The sequence below is a fragment of the Monodelphis domestica genome, chromosome 4 (genome assembly GCF_027887165.1).
Source record: "Monodelphis domestica isolate mMonDom1 chromosome 4, mMonDom1.pri, whole genome shotgun sequence".
In the NCBI taxonomy this organism is placed as follows: Eukaryota; Metazoa; Chordata; class Mammalia; order Didelphimorphia; family Didelphidae; genus Monodelphis; species Monodelphis domestica.
Genome location: NC_077230.1, coordinates 354273267 through 354292519, shown reverse-complemented (window position 1 = coordinate 354292519; position 19253 = coordinate 354273267). Strand labels below are relative to the sequence as shown.

Below are 19253 nucleotides of genomic sequence, written 5' to 3'. Positions count from 1 at the left end.
AGGCAAACATAGGACTTCCTATTTGAACCTGGAGACGATAGACAGCCACTAGTTTATTGAATATAAGAGAGGTAATAAGGTCAGACCTGCATTTTAGAAAAATCAATTAGACAACGGAATAGAGGATGACCTGGAGTGGAAAAGAGACTTGGGAAGAGAGACCAGCAACTAATAGACTATTTCAATAGTTTAGGCAAGGACAACTTAAGTTAGAAAATATTTTCAGTTCTCCATAGGATTCTTTGTACTTCAGGTTGCCTCCATATTTGTTTTTAGGGTTGAGTTTTGTGACCACGTATAGACAACTGTTGCTTGTTCCCCACCTTAGCAGAAGGCTAGCATTGACAAACATAGAGTTTGTCTCAGTCTTAGATATTTATTCTTTACTAATTGCCCATAACCTTCTTTGTAAGGCAACTGTCTCACCAGCAATACTGCTAGACATCAGCATGGCTTCAGCAGTGAACAATCACAACAACCAATTAATTGGTTCAATTTTCCTTCAATAGTAAATATGTGCACATAATCTACTGCAGCTTTCACAGATTCCCTTACAAATAAATCATTGTCTTGATATTTGTGAACATTTCAGATTTCTTTGTCCTGTTGATCATAAAGTTTGTCTGAGGCACTTTGAATTTTCCAAGGAAAATGAATAACATGTTTCAGATTCGGTATCATATTATATACTCTCTATTTTCAAGTATTAGATATGATATAAGGAAAAAGAACTGAGTTACCCTAAGATCAGTTGGACTGTTCAGTCATAGCTTATAGACAAGAAATAAAGAATAGTAATAAGTGTATATGCACAATAATGAATATATATCTGTTTAGAGGTAAGTCTGAATCTCCATGAACAGTACAAGTGCTTCTTCCTACATATTACCTCTGTGACCTGATACAAGTCATTGAACATCTCTGGGTTTCTGGTTCTTCATCTATAATATGAAGAGATAATTTCGAATGGGTCTCTCAGCACTAAAAATATAATGATATCAAGAGTAGGGGGAGTAGTTAAATAATTATGGGTCAGTTAATGAGATCTACGATATAAGGATGAACTATACTTTCTGAATGTCCCAGAGCCATGCCAATGTATTGAGACTATAAGGGAAAAAAATAAAAACAAAACAAATATCTAGACATTTGGAATGAATGCTTGAGGTACTGCCATTACCCTAAAAGGGGGCCTGGAAAACTATGTAACATGTTTGCTTTTTTTGCTTCCTCCTTTAAGACATTGACTTGATGGCAGGTGTATTCTGGAGCCAGCTTGAACTTGTTCACAGAGCTGATTGTTAAATTTCCATGCAAATTTCATCAGAAATTGCTAAACGGAAGAGGGAGGAAGCGGCAGCTAGTTTGCTCAGTGGATTGAGAGCCAGGCCTAGAGATGGGAGGTCCTAGGTTCAAATCTGACCTCAGACACTTCTCAGCTGTGTAACCCTGGGCAAGTCACTTAACCCACCTTGCCTAGCCCTTACCACTCTTCTGACTTGTAACCAATACACAGGATTGATTCTAAGATGGAGGGTGAGGGGTTAAAAGAAAAAAAAATTGCTAAATGTTATAAAACCAAATTTGATTTATTATTTGCTGATTATATAGACTTTAGAAAGTGATGATAAAATGTTGATAATGCAAATTGAATTTAACATTTCCCAGTATGCCTTTGTTTGATGTGTTGCTGAGTTCAAATAAACTAACAGAATTCTGAGAAGTAGAAGCAAAACAGAAAATCTACCCTGGACTCTTCTATAAGACACTACAGTGTATCCTCCTTCAGGAACATGTAAATTGAACTCTGGACCATCTTAGAAGGACTAGAGAAGTGATGGTGAACCTATGGCATGGTTGCCAAAAATGGCACACAGAGCATTCTCTGTGGGCACATGGCTACCTTCTTACCTCACCCCCAGAGTCTGTTACTAGAAAGGCAGAAGGACTCAGGCAGGGCAGCTCCTCTCCCCCTCTCCACCATGCCTAACTATATTTTTTCACATCCTCTGCCACTCTGCCCAGCAGCCCAATGGGAGTGCACAGGGGGTAAGGTTGGCTCATAAGTGGCAGAGCTAGTGGGGAGCAGAGTGCTAGAACCACTCTCCCCCTCTCTCTACATGACACTTGATCTAGGGGTGGAATGGGGGTGTGGGACCTGGCACTCCATCTCTAAAAGATTCACCATCACTGGACTAGAGAATCCTTGTTACCTTTCTATGACCAGATACATAACAGGGCTTTTTAGGAATGGAATATTCAACAGGGAAGTTCTATCCCTGGCAAAAAGATGTCAGAAAACTGGTGTGACTGATGTCTGCAAGTAGTAGATATGGGAGGTATCCATAGAATTTATGGATACTAACCAGACCTCAAAGAGGAATCATTAGCAGATGTATGTCAACTTGGAGAAATGCCTGTTCTATATATCTTAGAGATTAAATGCCCTTTTTATGTGCAATTGCACATTTTTATGCATTTATTAGATTCAGAGATGACACAATGTAGGGAGAGAGGGTGGTTATGTTGGGTGACAAAATTAGGATCCAATGGACTTCATTCAATTAGATTAAATTTAATAGAGCTAGGTGCCTCAGTGGATTGAGAGCCAGAGGTAGAAATGTGAGATATTAGGTTCAAATATGACCTCAGATACTTCCTAACTGTGTGAACCTGGGCAAGTCACTTAACTGCCATTGACTAGTCCTTACCATTCTTCTTGAAACCAATACAGTATTCATTCTAAGACAGAAGGTAAGGGTTTAAAAAATAAAATAAAATAAACAACAAAGTATTGCTTGAGTTTAAAAAAATTCAAATTCACATTGCATTTGGGAGATAAGAGTTTTGAAATATTCAACTGAAGACTGGATTATCAGATGCTAATAATGGAGAGTTGTATTTTTGTTCAGGTATAAGTTGAACATGGCTTCTGAATTTATTTCCAACTCTAGAAAGCTTTTATTCTTTGTTCCCTTTCTTTTAGCCTAAAGAAAAGTGTTTTGTTACTTACAAATTAGAATTACAAATTTAAATTTAAAAATATTTTTGATGTATTAATACTGTTATCACATCACACAGGAACTAATACTGATAGCAAACATTGTGCTGTTTTATTACAAAACAAGATAATAGGAAAAGGGATAGATAGATTTATTTTTAAGCCATTATTTTCTTAGTAAATAGGTTTATTTGAATTACCCAGGATCACATGGCTAGAAATTGTCTGAGGTCATATTTGAATCCAGGTCCTCTTTATCACAGGTCTAGTGCCACCTAGCTGCCCCCAAAAGTATGGACTTATAGTTAGAGGGAATGAATTAAACTCCTAGTTCTTCTACCACCTGTTTGATCTTGTCCAAGTCATTGGATTTCAGGTTCCTCATCTAAAAAATGATGAGTTAGATTAAATAACCATGGAGGTATCTCTCGGTTCTAAATACATAATGATCCCCAGAATGATGTGACATAAGGGAATACCTAAATGATTATGCATGGGTTTTTTTCTATCTTTATAGGTGAACAAGCAAAAGAAGAAAGAGAAAAGAACTAACTATATCCTCAAATCCATGGCTATAACCAATGAAACCACTTTCCACCCAGCTTTCATCATTTTGATGGGTATCCCAGGCTTAAAGAAGCTACAATTCTGGCTCTCCATCCCTTTTTGCTCTATGTATCTAGTGTCACTTGTGGGAAACTCCTTGTTGACCTTTCTTGTCTGCCTGGAACACAGTCTCCACGAGCCCATGTATCTCTTCCTGGCCATGTTGGCTATGACAGACTTCTTACTCTCTAATATCATCATGCCAAAGATGCTTTCTCTTTTCTGGTTCCAGGCAAGGTACATTTCCTTTCAGGCCTGCATCACCCAGATATTCTTTGTTATTTTCATTTTTATCAGAGTCAACAGTTCTTCTGGCCATGGCATTTGACCACTATGTGGCCATCTGCTTCCCATTGAGATATACCATGATCTTGACGCCCTCCGTGATCAGGAACATTGGAGGATTTTCTGTGGCCAGGGCCCTAGTCTTCACATCCCCCTTTGTTTTCCTAGTTGAGTGGCTGCTATTCTGTGAAAATAACATCATTGCTGATACTTATTGAGAGCAAACTAAGGTTTCCAGACTGGCCTATGCAGATATAACTGCCAACAACATTTACACTCTGGTGATATAATTTTTGTCTACAGGCTTAGATGTCTTTCTTATTTCCATCTCTTTTTATATGTTTATTCTTCGAGCTGTCTTTAGACTCCCATCCCGTGATGCCCAGTTGAAGGCTCTGTGAACTTGTACCTCACATATGTGTGTCATCCTCATGTTCTACCTGCCATCCTACCTGACAGTTCTGATCAGCCACCTGGGCTGTGGAGTCCTGCTAGCCAATCTTTATGTGGTTGTGCCCCCTGCATTGAACCCCATTATTTATGGTGTGAAGATCAAGCAGATCCAGGATGTTATCACATCCAGACTCTCTAGGCTGGGTTTACATTGCTAAGCTAAAATTTTAGTGGAAAATTATGAAGCTTAACATATTCTATGTGAGTCAATATAGATTATAAATAATGAACATTTCAAGGGAAGTGGTGATTGTAGATTGAATTTCCTCTCGTGTATGTAAATGCTTCTAAACTACTTTGTATATTTGATCCTCACAGAATCTAATGTTGAGAAATAATGAATATTTAAACTGAAGTGCTGATTGTAGATTGAAAGAATTTCCTCTCGTGTATATAAATGCTCTAAACTTCTTTGTATATGTGACCCTCACAGAATCTAATGTAAGACTAATACAATTACATTTAATGATTCTATAATTTAACAGTACTGTTAGTATTCCCATTTTGCAAATGAACAATCCAAGGCTGAAGGAAGCTAACTGCTTTGCCCAAGATCATGTGGCTTGTAAGTGACTGAGACAGGATTCAGACTCAGATTTTCCTTACTTAAAGAACTTCACCATCCACTGTGACACTCAACCATAATTAGAATTTCACTTGTGTAAAATAAGTCCTATTTATCATAAAACCAATTGTCTACTCAGAAATGTTTCACTTTCTGAGGGGTCTAGGAAGTACTCGAAATACCTAATGAAGTCTCCAAGTGGTAAACTTGTAGATGGGAATGTGAAATTATTTGAATAAAATCATAATCAAGATGGAGCTTGTCCAATTAATACTCAAAGCTTCAGAGTGGAGAATCTACTTCTAAAAGAGTTTGTCAATGAAGGATATAGATTTGACTTCATTTACATCATGATTACATACAATACTTTAATCTACAAGAGCATTCATGGAAGTTCTTGGAAGGGGAAAGGAGAAAGGATTCTCTGAGATCTTCCATCAACTCATAGTCATTAGTTCTGACTGTGTTATGTAGAAGAGAAGAGATCTCTGGGGAGCTTTCCCTACTCTTCTGTGTCTCTACATTTCAGAAGTAGGCAGGAAAAATTGTCTAATTACTATAGAAAAGAAAACCACAAAGTTCAAGAAATAAGAAAGAAAAAAAAGGAATAGGCACATATTCTAGAGGGCAAATCTCAAGTCCCTACTAGGCAGTGACTCCTTTTCTACCTCTTCATCCTGGTAATTTCCTGTTACATATAATGATGAGAAATAATAATAGCTGAAAATTATATGGTTATATAATCTGTTATAATATTATATCAGATATGCTATCATATCATTAAATTATATAGATTTGCCTACATAGGGTCATTTTGTGTAACATTAACATAATATATTATTATATAAACTTTCAACACTCCTTTACAAACATCATATAATTTTAACCATGAAATTTTTATGTATTAAAGTACCTCTGGGGATATGGAATATAGTTTACAAATCATTGTATATGGAACCAGGAAGACCTGGATTTAAATCCTGATTCAAATACTTTCTGACTGTGCAATCTAGAAAAGTAATTTATTTAATCTCTCTTGGACACAGTTTCCCAATCTGTAAAGTAAGGACATATTACATGTCTTATAGATTTGTTTTGAGAATCAAGTGAAGTAATACATATGCTTTGCAAAACTTAGAAGTAGTATATGTGTTTACTATATGTACTATGCAATTATATATTATATTCATTTTCAATACACCAAGATTAAAGTTCAGAGAAGTTAAATGATTCCCTGTAGTCACACATTTTCAAAGCATAGAAATGAACTTTGAATTTTCAAGTCTAGCACTTTATCCACTCTATTTGCTTTTCAGGTTATTTTTAAGTTCCAAAATCATGATTCTTCATGACATTCATTGCAATGAGAATGGACATATTAGTTTTTATGGTAGTCAAAATATCTCTTGAGTGTTAGTATCTTGTTTCTTTTGAAGTAGAGCATTAGTGAACCACATATTCATTTTTATTTTCTTGGCCTAAGGCAGTGATGGCAAAACTTTTAGATACTGAGTGTCCAAATTGCAACCCTCACACTGCATGTTAGTCCCCTGCCTTACCCAGACAGAGGAGGGAGGAAGTCTTTCCATTGGGCTGCTGAGCAAAGGGGCAAGTGATGAGAGAAATGTCCTTAGGTCACCATGGAGAGGAGAAAGGGATAAGTACCCACCTCTGTCATGCTTCAGCACATGTGCCATAGGTTCACCAATAACTACTAGTTTGCTACTGTCCTAAAAGTTGGCAACCAGAGTCAATCACAGTACTCTGGATATAGTCTAACTAAGACAGAAGGTGAGAGAATCATTGCCTTTCTCATTTTTGTATTATATTATACTTCTCCTTTTTTAAACCCTGACCTTCTGCCTTAGAATCAATTCTAAGTACTGGTCCCAAGGCAGAAGAACGGTAAGGGACAGGCAATGGTGGTTAAGTGACTTGCCCAGGGTCACACAGCTAGGAAGTGTCTGAAGCCATATTTGAACCCAGAACCTCCCATCTCCAGGCCTTATTATAATTCTTGTCATGTAGTCTAAATTTTCATTTGCTTTTTAGTTTCCATATTACATTATTGACATTAGACTTGCAGTTTGCTAAAACTCAGTCACTTATTACATAAATGATTTATGGTTACATCTTCAACATGCTATATTTGCATAGGTGTATTTTCAATAGATATTTAGGATTCTACATTCATCCCTATCATCTGGCACCTTACTAAGTTCATTCCATAATTCTAGCTTACAATTTTGTTTATCTAGATTCTGACACATAAATGACTTTATTCCACCTAGAAGAGTGTGCAAATGAAAGAATATTAAAAAAAAACAGAAGTGTCAAAGCTTGGGAACACCTCAATAACTTGTGATTTCGTCACACCTGGAGGTTGTAAATATGTGGTCAAATAAATCCTTGTTGGATTTGTTATAGAGAGGACTCAATTTCAATTGGTATATCATGTTCCATTAAATTTGTCAAATGGAAAACATTGTTCATTCTAATATTTAGTGTAAAGAAATAGCCAATTCATGTATAATCCCTCTCAATTTTACCTTTTCCTACTGTTTACAAAATCCCCTTTCATCTGAGGGAACATTTTGAGCAAATTTCATTTCCCCATGACCAAATTACAAGAGAGAAAAGAGTTAATTGTCTTGATTTCACTTCTTTTGAATGAGATGTGGGAGTGGTTATGAAATTCATCCCCACAGGAAATGTTCACCATTAGGTCTTAATATAAGTGTCACATAACCTCATTGTCTTTTATACCAGAGGTCCTGTCACTATAACCAAGATAAAGTCACCAAACTAATTGTTAGGTGAGTATCCAACTCTCTGAAGAGTAAAGAGAAGGACTTCTAATGAGGATGAAGGAGTCAAAGACACACATAAAGGGAATATAATAAGAAGGAGAAAACGTTGATGAAGGAAGGAAGGAAATATCTTGGTATGGGGAGGAGTTCAGGAGAAACAATGAGAAGATAAAGAATATTTTAGAATAACAGATAACTTCTATGGATAGGATTTTTTTTAACAGATAGGATTTTAACAGATTGGAAAGAGTTGTGGGGGATTGAAAGAGAATGACTAAAATAGGAAAATATTTATTGGATTGTGGTGGCAATAGAAGGATGTGTTGAGACAGTGGTGGGAATATAAAAACAGATGGGAATGAGTTGAGAGAAAATATGAGGAGAGAGGAATGAGATGAGTTAGAAAGAATATAAAGACTGATTATGCTGGGCAGAGAAATATAATGACCAATCCATTCATAGTCAATGTATCAGGAAATAGAATGTTGGCATGTGCTAAATGCTATACCCTGTACTAGTTCTTGGAGGGGAAGAAACATAGCAATATAAAGATACTTCCCCTCTCCAAGAACTTACAGTTTAATTGAAGTAATTTGCAGCCACATCATTTTGATACAGATGGATCCATTATCTCATTTCTGTGTGTTTTCTTTGCACTGTGGCAGATCATATGCCATTCATATTCACTTGTGCTATACACAGCATGTATATTTTCTCTCATAAATCCACCAGAAGGAAGGTGGGAAAAAAGTAACCCAAGTGGGAGAGTACTTTTCTAGGTTTTCAAATGGCCCATGAAAAATAGTACAAAACTTGAGTTATCTACCTTCAATGAATGACCTATATCTTATTCCAAATATCAGTCAGATGGAAATTATTTATGGCTATTAAGTGCTAGCATGGAGATGTTCCCAAGAAAACAATGAAATACTTCTTCCTTGCCCTAAATAAATTTACATGCCATCTGGAGAAACAACATATACAAATATAAGAACATACAAAATATGATTGAGACATATTTAACATAATTTTGGGAGAAGGAATTAGTAGTGAGGTGAAACAGGAAATGCCTCAAATAACAGGTGGTGTCTGAAATGAGTTTTGAAAGAAATAAGAAATAGTAAGAGGCAAAAGAAAATAAAATTAATTCTAGGAATTAGGGATATAATGCATGGGAACTATAAGAAGGTCAGACTGACTAGGCTAAAATTGTTCATGCACCAAAGATGCAATAAATTGATTCTTTGGAATTAAGCTGTGATGAGCTTTTACTGCTAAATAGAAGATTTTGCATTTGATCTTAGAAGTGTTTTGAGTAAGAATAATAGTATCAGACTTGTGCTTTAATACTTATCTAGGTACATGTCTGTATGTGTGTATGCATTATTTAGCCATATTTATATATAACTTAATCCTAAATATATTTTACATATGGAATAGTATAAAAGCATAAATCTGATAATGTTATATAAACAAGAAGTAATATATGTATACATATATATTAACAAGAGATAAAGAACTATCTGATGATGATGATGATAATGAGAGCTTTTAAGGTCTACAGAGTGCTTTGCATGTTACTTCTTTTAATGAACTAGGTTAATTAATTGCTATTACTATCCCTATTTTGTAGGTAGGGAAACTGAGGCATAGAGAAACCAAAATGGCTACTTAGGTTATGCAGCTAGGATCTGAAGAAAGATTAAAAATCAGCTTTTCCTAATTCTTGGCATAACACTCTACCCTTTATGTCATCCAGCATCCATAGTAGCTAGCTAGTTTTTGGTATATAAATCTGCAATTTCTCATCTAAACTCACTTTCGCACTACATGAAGTATGAGTCTTGTGCTACACAGAGAGACTTAATACTTGTGACTTGCCTTATCACATAGCTAGCATGCACTGTCTTGTTGGCTTGTTCCCTGGCTTTTGCTTGGGAAATCTACTTTTCGTCCACTATTCTGTTTGTGAACAGCCATCTAATTAACGAGCTGTTCTCTCCTCTCCTAATGAGTATACCATAAAGTACTAGGACTTCTTCAATGGGAAAAAATTCCCAATTAATTCCTTAGATTTTTTAAGGATATAAAAAGTACCCAAAGAAAAACTGTATTTAATATACTACAACATTCATCAACAAGTATTGGCTCAATCTTAGTATCTCTTCCATTATAATTTTTTTTTGTCATGAGGCAAGTTTATACGCATTTGTATTTTCTGAGTGTATTTGATAAAATAGAATTGAATAAACAGAATGTTGAATTTGTCTAAGTCATGAATTGAGGAAGTTAGTTTTTTTATTAAATAATTTCACATGTGAAAAGGAAAAGCATTTGAGTTACCGTTAGCCTGATTGGTGATTTGGTCATAAATTTGAGAAAGAGAATTTTTTGAAACAAAGAATTTCTAACTTGTAAAGGATCCCTGTGACCAAAACTGCACAAGAAAGATGGGCAAGATCATGCGCTGGATGAGTAAGGAAGATCTGAATTCATATTGAAACTCATATACTTAATAGTTTGTCATCCTGGACAAATCACTGAACCTCTGTTTGATTTTCTTCAACTGTAAAATGAGAAGCATAACAACACCTACCTCAAAGGGTTTTAGTGAGAATGGAATTATTATGTCCCATAATTCATGTCTGAAAAATGGTCATCTACTCAAAAGGAACACTATCCATTGAAAAGGAAATCTATGCACTTCTGATCCTACTTCCTACATCAGCCCATCTAAATTTCGGTCAAGTCTAATTGGAAATAATTTCTTTAGATTGCTCTATGACAGATATAAATAACATTGAAATAGGTTTTGAACAATGATACATGTATAACCCAGTGGAACTGCTTGTTGGATTTGGGTGGGGGGAGTAAAGAACAGGATGGGGAGATCATGAATCATGTAACCATGGAAAAATATTCTAAATAAAAAGGGAAAAGTAAATAAAAGTTATGCAAAAAAAGAAATAATTCTTTTACATTAAACCTGATTAGTAACATCTACCAATTTCTTCCAGATCTGTCCTCTGGTCACCACTCCTACCAAATGTAATTATTTTTAAATCTGAAAGACATTCAAATATTGATTGATAATTACTGTATTTCTTACCTCTACCTCCTTCACTTGTCCACCTGAATAACAAAGCAGAGGAATAACCATTCATTTTTCTGGATATAGGTAAGAAATTATAAAATTTCATGAATCCCCATATCAGTATTGAGAGCCTCTTACAGGTAATCAGGAAAACCACTTAGTGAAATTTATCACCTACTGATGAAATCAAACTTTTCTGGTCATGAAGAGTCAAGATAAAAGGAAGAAATAAAATATTTTATGAATGAATTGTTGAAAATATGAGATGAGTAGGTATACTCAAATCCAAGATCACCAATTTTGGAATACATTTGAATTGATTGACTTATATGTTAGGATCCATGAAAGGCAGAAGCCAGGAGTACTTGGACTTTTTTCCCCTTTATGACATTTATTTGATATAATTTTAAATTCAAAGAGGTCAATTCAATACTATGCATTTTCAAGGAAAAGACAGAGGGAAAACTACATATTTTTATATTGTCCTCCTATAGATGATTCATGTATTCAAGGCTGATCCTGAATTCCAACAAAGATATCATAAACAAGAGTCCTTGTTAGCTTTCTTTGTCTAATCACAATACAGGCCTGTGAAAGACTACAATATGGAACAGGGAAATTTGAGTTTTTGGCATAAACAGCCAGGGTCTATATCAAGAGAAAAGGAGAGGAGATAAATATTTTTTTATTAAAACCCTTACCTTCCATCTTGGAATCAATACTGTGTATTGGGTTCAAGGCAGAAGAGTGGTAAGGTCTAGGCAATGGGGGTTAAGTGATTTGCCCAGGTTACCAAGCTGGGAAGTATCTGAGGTCAAACTTAAACCCAGGACCTCCTGTCTCTAGGCCTGGGTCTCAATCCACTGAGCTATGCAGTTGCCCCCAAGATAAATATTTTTATAGCACTTTAATGATCCAGGGAACATGCTGAATTCTATTCAAATATTATTTCATTTAATTCTAGTCACAATGCAGGTAAGTGCTATTACCATCTTCATTTTACAGTTGAGGAAACTGAGGAAGATAGAGATTAAGTGGTTTCCCTAGGGTCACAGAACTAGGATGTATTTGAGGATAAATATTAATTTAGTATTCCAGACTTTAAGTAACGTACTCTACCTAATGCACTTCTTAGCTGCCTTTGAGAAGGGCAACTTGAAGTTAGCTAAATAGTGTCTATGAACAAGAAACAAAAGCCAAAGTCACTGTCAGAATTAAGGTTGATGGAAGAGAGAAGGGTGGAATTTGTGTGCTTCATGATTTTTTTCAATCACTGATTCTGATCAGGATCACCTGGAAAGGAAGTATTGATGGTTTATTTTAAGTCTAAAAATGAAATACCTAAATAATTAGGAGGGGTAAAAAAAATTGCAAAATGAGTTAAGAGATGGTAACAGACACTATAGTGACTTACTCTGAGTCTAAGTCACAAGGTCTAGATGAGCTTTATGGTGAATGATTTGGAAGATGTGATTGCTGAACTCTCAGTAACCTTTGAAAAATTGAGGAGTGATAGAAAGATGTCCTGAAACTTTAAATGAGTATTTTTTCCAATTTTTTTTAAGAAATAGGAAAGGTCACATTCAACTTTGACTTTAATTTTGAATAAGAATCCAGAAAATATCATTCAATGGAGGATGTTTAAGAAAGAAAGCAAAGAAAAATTGATGATAATCACTAAAAGCTATCATAGTTACATCAAGAACAATCCAGGAGAGACTAATCTCATTTTCTTTTTTGTAATGATTATTATATTGTTATAACATTTTGAAAAGAATTATATAGGTAGAGTATACCTTAATTTCAGCAAAATATTTTACAAATCATTATTGAATAGACAAGATGGATATATATGAATACTTATATGGATATAGATATATGTAGATAGATATTAATAGGTAAGGTGGATATGTCATGTTTTACATACATATATATAAATACAAAGAGAGAACACAGAAAGTGGGAGAGAAGGTTAGAGGATTATAGAAGAATTTGATTAAGAAGAATTTAAATGATCAGGCAGTTAAAATAATTTGAAGGTGACTTATACTGATATATATTTAGTGGAATGGAATCTGGTTTGTCTTATGCTACTATATATTTTTATAAATGACCTGAATGAAAGTATTTTCTTATAAATTTCCAAATAATGAATACCTAAGAGATAAAACCATTATACAGTGTAACATTACATTATAGTTACAATAGAATGACAGAACCATGGGGAAAAGGTTCAAGAAGTCAGACTTTGACCAGGTGAAAGGTAAATCATTCCAAAGAGTTATGTGCAAGTTCCATGAACTAAACTGGGGGAAAGTCCTCTTTCTCTGAAGATGACAAGAGAAAAAACTGGATGACCACTGGTCAGTTTCATTGTAGAGGAGATTCCTGTACAGGTAGGACATGGGAAAGAAGACCCTGAAGTCATTATCAATCCTGAGTATGCTATTCTTCAATGCATTGAAAAGAATTAGATTGCATTTAAGCAATCAAACAACAAATGTTATCAAGCAAATATTATGTTCCAAGTATATATATGTATATATGTTTTTATAGACTATGTATGTGAATTTGCTAATACAGGAGGCATTAAAAGCTGAGGGAAATGAGGAATGTTTCTTAAGCTAAATTTTGAAGGAACTTTGGGATTCTGAGAGGCAGAGGTGAGGAAGGAATATATTCCAGTCATGAGAGAGAGTTTGAGCAAATACACAAAAATGGGAAGGAAATTATGAAAAATTACATGGCCAGACTGTAGCATGTAGCAAAGGGATTTATATATAAGAAGTCTGGGAAGGTAATTTGGAAAGTCAGGAAAAGAATGAAGTAGTATACTGAGGTTCACTAAGTCTGCTACATCTAGGATTGAAGGGAGACTGGGGCATTTATATGAACATTATCACTTTTTGGAAATTTTGAGTGCTTGTCTTCAGGTAAATGTTATACTAGATATAATTTAAGGTCCTTTCTAATTGTGAGATTCTATGATATTCTCTTCCCTCATCTCTAGATTCAGGAAAAGGTTTTCCAGAAAATTGTCTAGAAAATTACAACATGCAAATAGTGGTTCTAAAAATCAACAGGCATTTTTAAATTTTTAATTTAAGTTGTGTGCCTTTCACAATTCTTAATTCTAGTATCTTCCCTCCTATTTATCTTTTATATAGCTTGTAAATGGATAATTGTTTGCTTGTCTCCCTCATTAGATTATTAGTTACTTGAAGGCAGGGACTGTTTTAGTATCCTTAGCATACTTATCCTTAGCATCCTTTAGTCCTTATCATACTTCCTGGAGCATATTAGGTGCTTTAGAAATTCTTATTATGAGTGATTGAACACAATAATGTTCCCAGAGAAGTAATTGTTCAAAAAGAGCAAAGAAATTTCCTTGGACAACATTTTCTCCTCTTCCTCATTTCTGTAGGTGATCAAACTAAGAAGGAAAAGAGAAAACCACATCCTCAGTTCCCATTCTAATATCATGGCTGCCACCAATCATACCTTCCATCCAGTTGTCTTCCTCCTTTGGGGCATCTCAGATCTAGAGGAACTGCACATCTGGATCTCCATCCCTTTCTGCACCATGTATGTAGTAGCCCTTGGAGGTAACTCCTTGTTGATCATATCTATCTGTATGGAGCACAGTCTACATGAACCTATGTACCTCTTCCTGGCCATGTTGTCCACATCAGACCTTTTGCTCTCCACTGCTATCATGCCCAAGATGTTGGCCATTTTTTGGTTTGAGGACAAAGTCATTTCTTTCCAGGCCTGCATCACTCAGATGTTTTCTGTCATTGCCATCTTTGTCATGGAGTCAACAGTTCTTCTGGCCATGGCATTTGACCGCTATGTGGCCATCTGTTTTCCATTGAGATACACCATGATTCTGTCCCCCATGGTAATCAGGAAAATAGCAATATTTTCTCTGGCCAGAGGTCTACTCATCACTTCCCCTTTCATCTTCCTAGTTGAGCAGCTGCCATTCTGTGGAAATAACATTATTACCAATACTTATTGTGAACTTCCTAAGATTTCCAGGCTGGCCTGTGCAGACATCACAGCCATTAACATTTATACACTAGTATTGTCCTTCTTGTCCACAGGCTTAGATGTCATCCTCATATCCATATCCTACACTTTTATCCTCCGAGCTGTCTTCAGACTCCCATCCCGTGATGCCCAACTCAAGGCTCTGGGTACCTGCAGTTCACATGTCTGTGTCATCCTCATGTTCTACATACCAGCCTACCTGACAGTGCTGATCAGCCACATTCAGTATGGGATCCTGCTGACTAATCTCTATGTGGTTGTGCCGCCTGCACTGAACCCCATTATATATGGTGTCAGGACTAAGCAAATTCGGGATCATATCATCCGCAGGTTCTCCCAATTGGGCCAGGTATGCTTAGCTGGAGATGTTAGGAATAACTGAGGAGCTTAAAATAATATGTGTCAATCATTATGATTTAGACATACAATGAAGCTATAACCATTTATAAAGATATTGTGACAATTGACAACATCAAGGGATATATCTGTCAATTAGGCAAAGAGGCTTTAGATCCAGCCTTAGATGTTTACTAGCATGTTACATTTGGCAAGTCACTTAACCTTTTTTCCCCTTAGTTTTCTCAATTGTAAAAAGTGATCAATAATATCATCAATATCCCATGGTTTTGTGACAATTCAACAGGATGTTTGTAAAACACTGGCACATAGTAAGCACTACATAAATGCTCTTTATTGCTATTGATAGTATCATGTATAACACCGGTGTTGTGCACTAAAAACTTGAAATATTAGTCCTATTATTCTACATAAAATTCATATATTCACACATTCTTTTTAAAATTAAATTCATATCCTATTTCACTTTGTGATCTCATTCCCCCCAAAGTCCCCTCAGTTATCATCACTAAGCAAATGTTTCTCAGATCTACTTGTCTCTTGTAGCAGAATATTTGTTAGTTAATTAAGAATGCATTAGGAAATAGGATATTGTTGATAAATAGATAAAAAAGAAAGTTGAGTGGGTTTGATTTCTTTAAGTCAGAATAGAATCTCAAAGATGACTCATGGGAAGAGAATTTTCTCAAAGAGCTTTGGGAAAGACAGTTGGACCAATGGACTCACTCTTTGAATGATCTGGAATGAGGAAGGTTGTTCAAGGAGGCTGCTCTGGGAGTTGGAAAATTTTCTGGTGAATTTATCTCTTGAAACCATCCTAGCGAACCAGAGACCAAGGATTGTATTGGGTGAAGTACTTGTGCTGAGCCCAGTGGGTGGCAGAAAAGAGAGAGCTGTCTGAGTGGAGAAAGTTTGTGAAGATTCTGAAAGCTACTTTTCTCATCTGAGTAGCAGGAAAAGAAATCTGACTGATTCCTCTCTGATTATAATATTATATTTAGTATAGGGTAGAAAGATAGATATTGGGGGATTTAGTGATTGTGAAGAAATCCCTCACAGGATAGCATTTTGGGGGTGGTTTATTAAGATAATTTTAGAGTTAGGGAATTACAATTCCTAAACTTCCTATTTCAATATCTCCAATTTCCTTTTCCTATAACTGTTCCTATGGAGGTAAACATAAAAATAGGTTTTTATAGAAGATTTGTCTCCAGTCAATTCTTTTCAACTACAGGTCCACCAAACTGTCAAACATCAACACCCAACAACTAAATCTGTTTATAGCCCAATAGGCTATTATATCTTCAATCTACAACTGAACAGACCCCCAAAATAACAACCTCAAACTCTCTATTGGATCTATCAACCTGGATGTTCTATTCATATCTTTCACTTAACATAGCCCAAACTGAATTTATCTTTTCTTTTTTCCAAAACCTCCTCTACCTAAATTCCCTAATTTTTTCCTAGTACTCTCATTCTCCAAATCATCCAGGCTCACAGTCTGAATACAACCTGCATTCCTCATTTTCAGTCAACTTCCATATCCCATCAGTTCTCAAATTCCATTATTTCTAGCTTTATATTGTCTCTCCTCTGACCCTACAGTCATCATGGTGTATGTAAGTCTTCATCACCTAAACCCTTGAGAGACTCATAAAAGCTGGCTGGTTGGTCTTCTTGCTTCAGGTCTTTCTCCACTCCAGTCTGCCCTCCATTCAGCTGTCAAATTAATCTTCACAAAACTCAGGTATGATTGAATCACACCCACTATTAAAAATAAACAAAAATCCAATGACTCCCTATGACCTCCAGGATCAAATATAAAATTTTCTCTCTGGCTTTTAAAATCCTTTAGCCAGTCTCTACCACCACTTTTCCAGTCCCCTTACATGTATTCCTGTCTATATATCCTGTGATCAAGTAACAGTGGTCTCATTGCAATTCCTTGCTACTGACTGTCTACATTTTCCCTTGCTGTCCTCCACACACCTGGAATGTTCTCCTTTCTTATCTCTGTTTTCCTGACTCTCTTCAAGTCTCAACTAAAATTTCACCTTCTGTAAGAACTTATTCCTGATTTTTCTAAAATTTCCCTATGTGACTATCTGATGTTTTACAGTTTTGTTACCTCTGGTGGAGTTACAAAGTGTTGGATTTCTCCAAGTTCAGCTGGCTTTTCTCTCCTCTTAGTTTCTCCAGCCTTGCTTGATTTTGAGATGTTTTTTTTTCTCTCTGTGTGTGTGTGTGTGTGTGTGTGTGTGTGTGTGTGTAGAAATGGGTGTGGGGTTTGAGCAAAGAATCCTTTACTCCACTATCTTAGCTCCCAGCATGCAACTAGAGAAATCATATCTAAAAGAAAAAGTTTCTTTTGTTAATGTTTATTTTAAAATTTATAGTAAATATTTCAAACGGAAAAATAACTTTGATTTCATCCCTAAATCTCAGTTTCTCATTTTATCCCCTCCTATGCTACAGATAACTGTTTTTCTTTTCTTCTCTTTTTGTCAATTTCATGTAATAAGTTTCTGCATGAAATTTCCAAAGTTATACACTCCAAATTTTCTCCTTCCCTTCTTCCCTCCCCTTCTCCTGGAAGTGACAAGTAATTCAATCTGGGTTATACATATTTTAACACAAAAAACACATTTCCATATTGTTCATTTTTAAAAGTGAATAATCTTATAAAACCCACCCCCCCCAAACCTATACCCAAATAAACAAGTGAAAATTTGTATACTTTTATCTAAATTCTTACTCCAATAGTTCTTTCTCTGGAAATGGATAGTATTTTTTCACAAGTTCCTTTGAATTTCCCTAGATCATTATATTGCTGATATATAGCTAAGTCTATCACACTTCATCATTCCACAATATTGCTATTCCTGTATAAAATGTTTTCCTGGTTCTGTTTATTTCACTTTGTCTTGGTTCATGTAAGTCTTTCCAACTCTTTCTGAAATCATCCTATTCATAATTGCTTATAGTACAATCCATCACCATCATATACCACAATTTGTTCAGCCATTCCCCAATTGATGGACATTCCTTTAGTTTCCAATTCTTTGCCACATTCAAAAGAGCAGCTATAAATATATTTTGTACAAGCAGGCTTTTCCCCATATAATCTTTTTGGTATACAGACTTAGTGGTATTATTGGATCAAAGGGTAGGAATTGTTTTGTAGCCCTTTGGGCATAGTTTCAAATTACCTTTCAGAATGTCTGGATCAGTTCACAACTCCACCAGTATAAAGATTAAAATTAATATACAATAACTACTATATTTTATAAAGTTTTATTAATAATAACTAATGCAAAAGAACTACCTAAATCCAGCCTGGCCAAAAGAGAAAAAGCATGGGAGGAGCTACCACTACTTAAATACAATCACATAATCATGCAAATATGGAGGCACAGGAGAGATTAAAGAGAATTTTGGGAAATACTAAGGGGCTTCTGGGAGATGAAGTCCAAAGATTCTAATAAATATATATATATACCCCCTGTGATCCTTTGGGAGACAAGTCTCCCCAATGGATCATGAAAATATAATCAATTAAAATTGCAATAATTTTTTGGTAAATGGAAAAGAGAACAAAACCAGCGATTACTAGGTTGACAAAACACCAATTCTGAGAGCAGTGCCCTTGGCACAAGAGTATACATTCAAAACAAAGGCATTTAACCCACCCCCAGTTCAATTCACATCCCAAAGTTCACTCTGGATCTTCTGGTGCACCATGTAGTCTCTGCAGCCATCTTTCTTCATGGCACATTCTGGATTCTGGGAGATAGCAAGTTTCTTATTCTAAAATTGCTCAAATTCAAATCAAAATTCACAACAATAACATAGTCCCCCCCTGAGGAAAATAATAATACATTCCCTTCTGAGGAGGATACAGGGATACATGAAAGAGTTATGAGGTATATGAATCAGTTTGCAAAAGAAAATTAAAAGCATCAAAAAATCCAAATAAAAAAGAAAAATAACTTGTGGATGAAATACAAAATGTAAAACTCTTATGTC

The 19253-nt window shown here is 35.4% G+C and overlaps 1 protein-coding gene across 1 annotated transcript; it reads left to right on the top strand.

Annotated features, from left to right (window-relative positions):
• Positions 1-14271: 14271 nt before the first annotated feature.
• Positions 14272-15545, top strand: LOC100022966 (olfactory receptor 52B2-like). Its single transcript, XM_001374610.5, has one exon. It carries the CDS (start codon positions 14296-14298, stop codon positions 15247-15249), a length of 954 nt encoding a protein of 317 aa, XP_001374647.3. The 5' UTR covers positions 14272-14295; the 3' UTR covers positions 15250-15545.
• The last annotated feature ends 3708 nt before the right edge of the window (positions 15546-19253 follow it).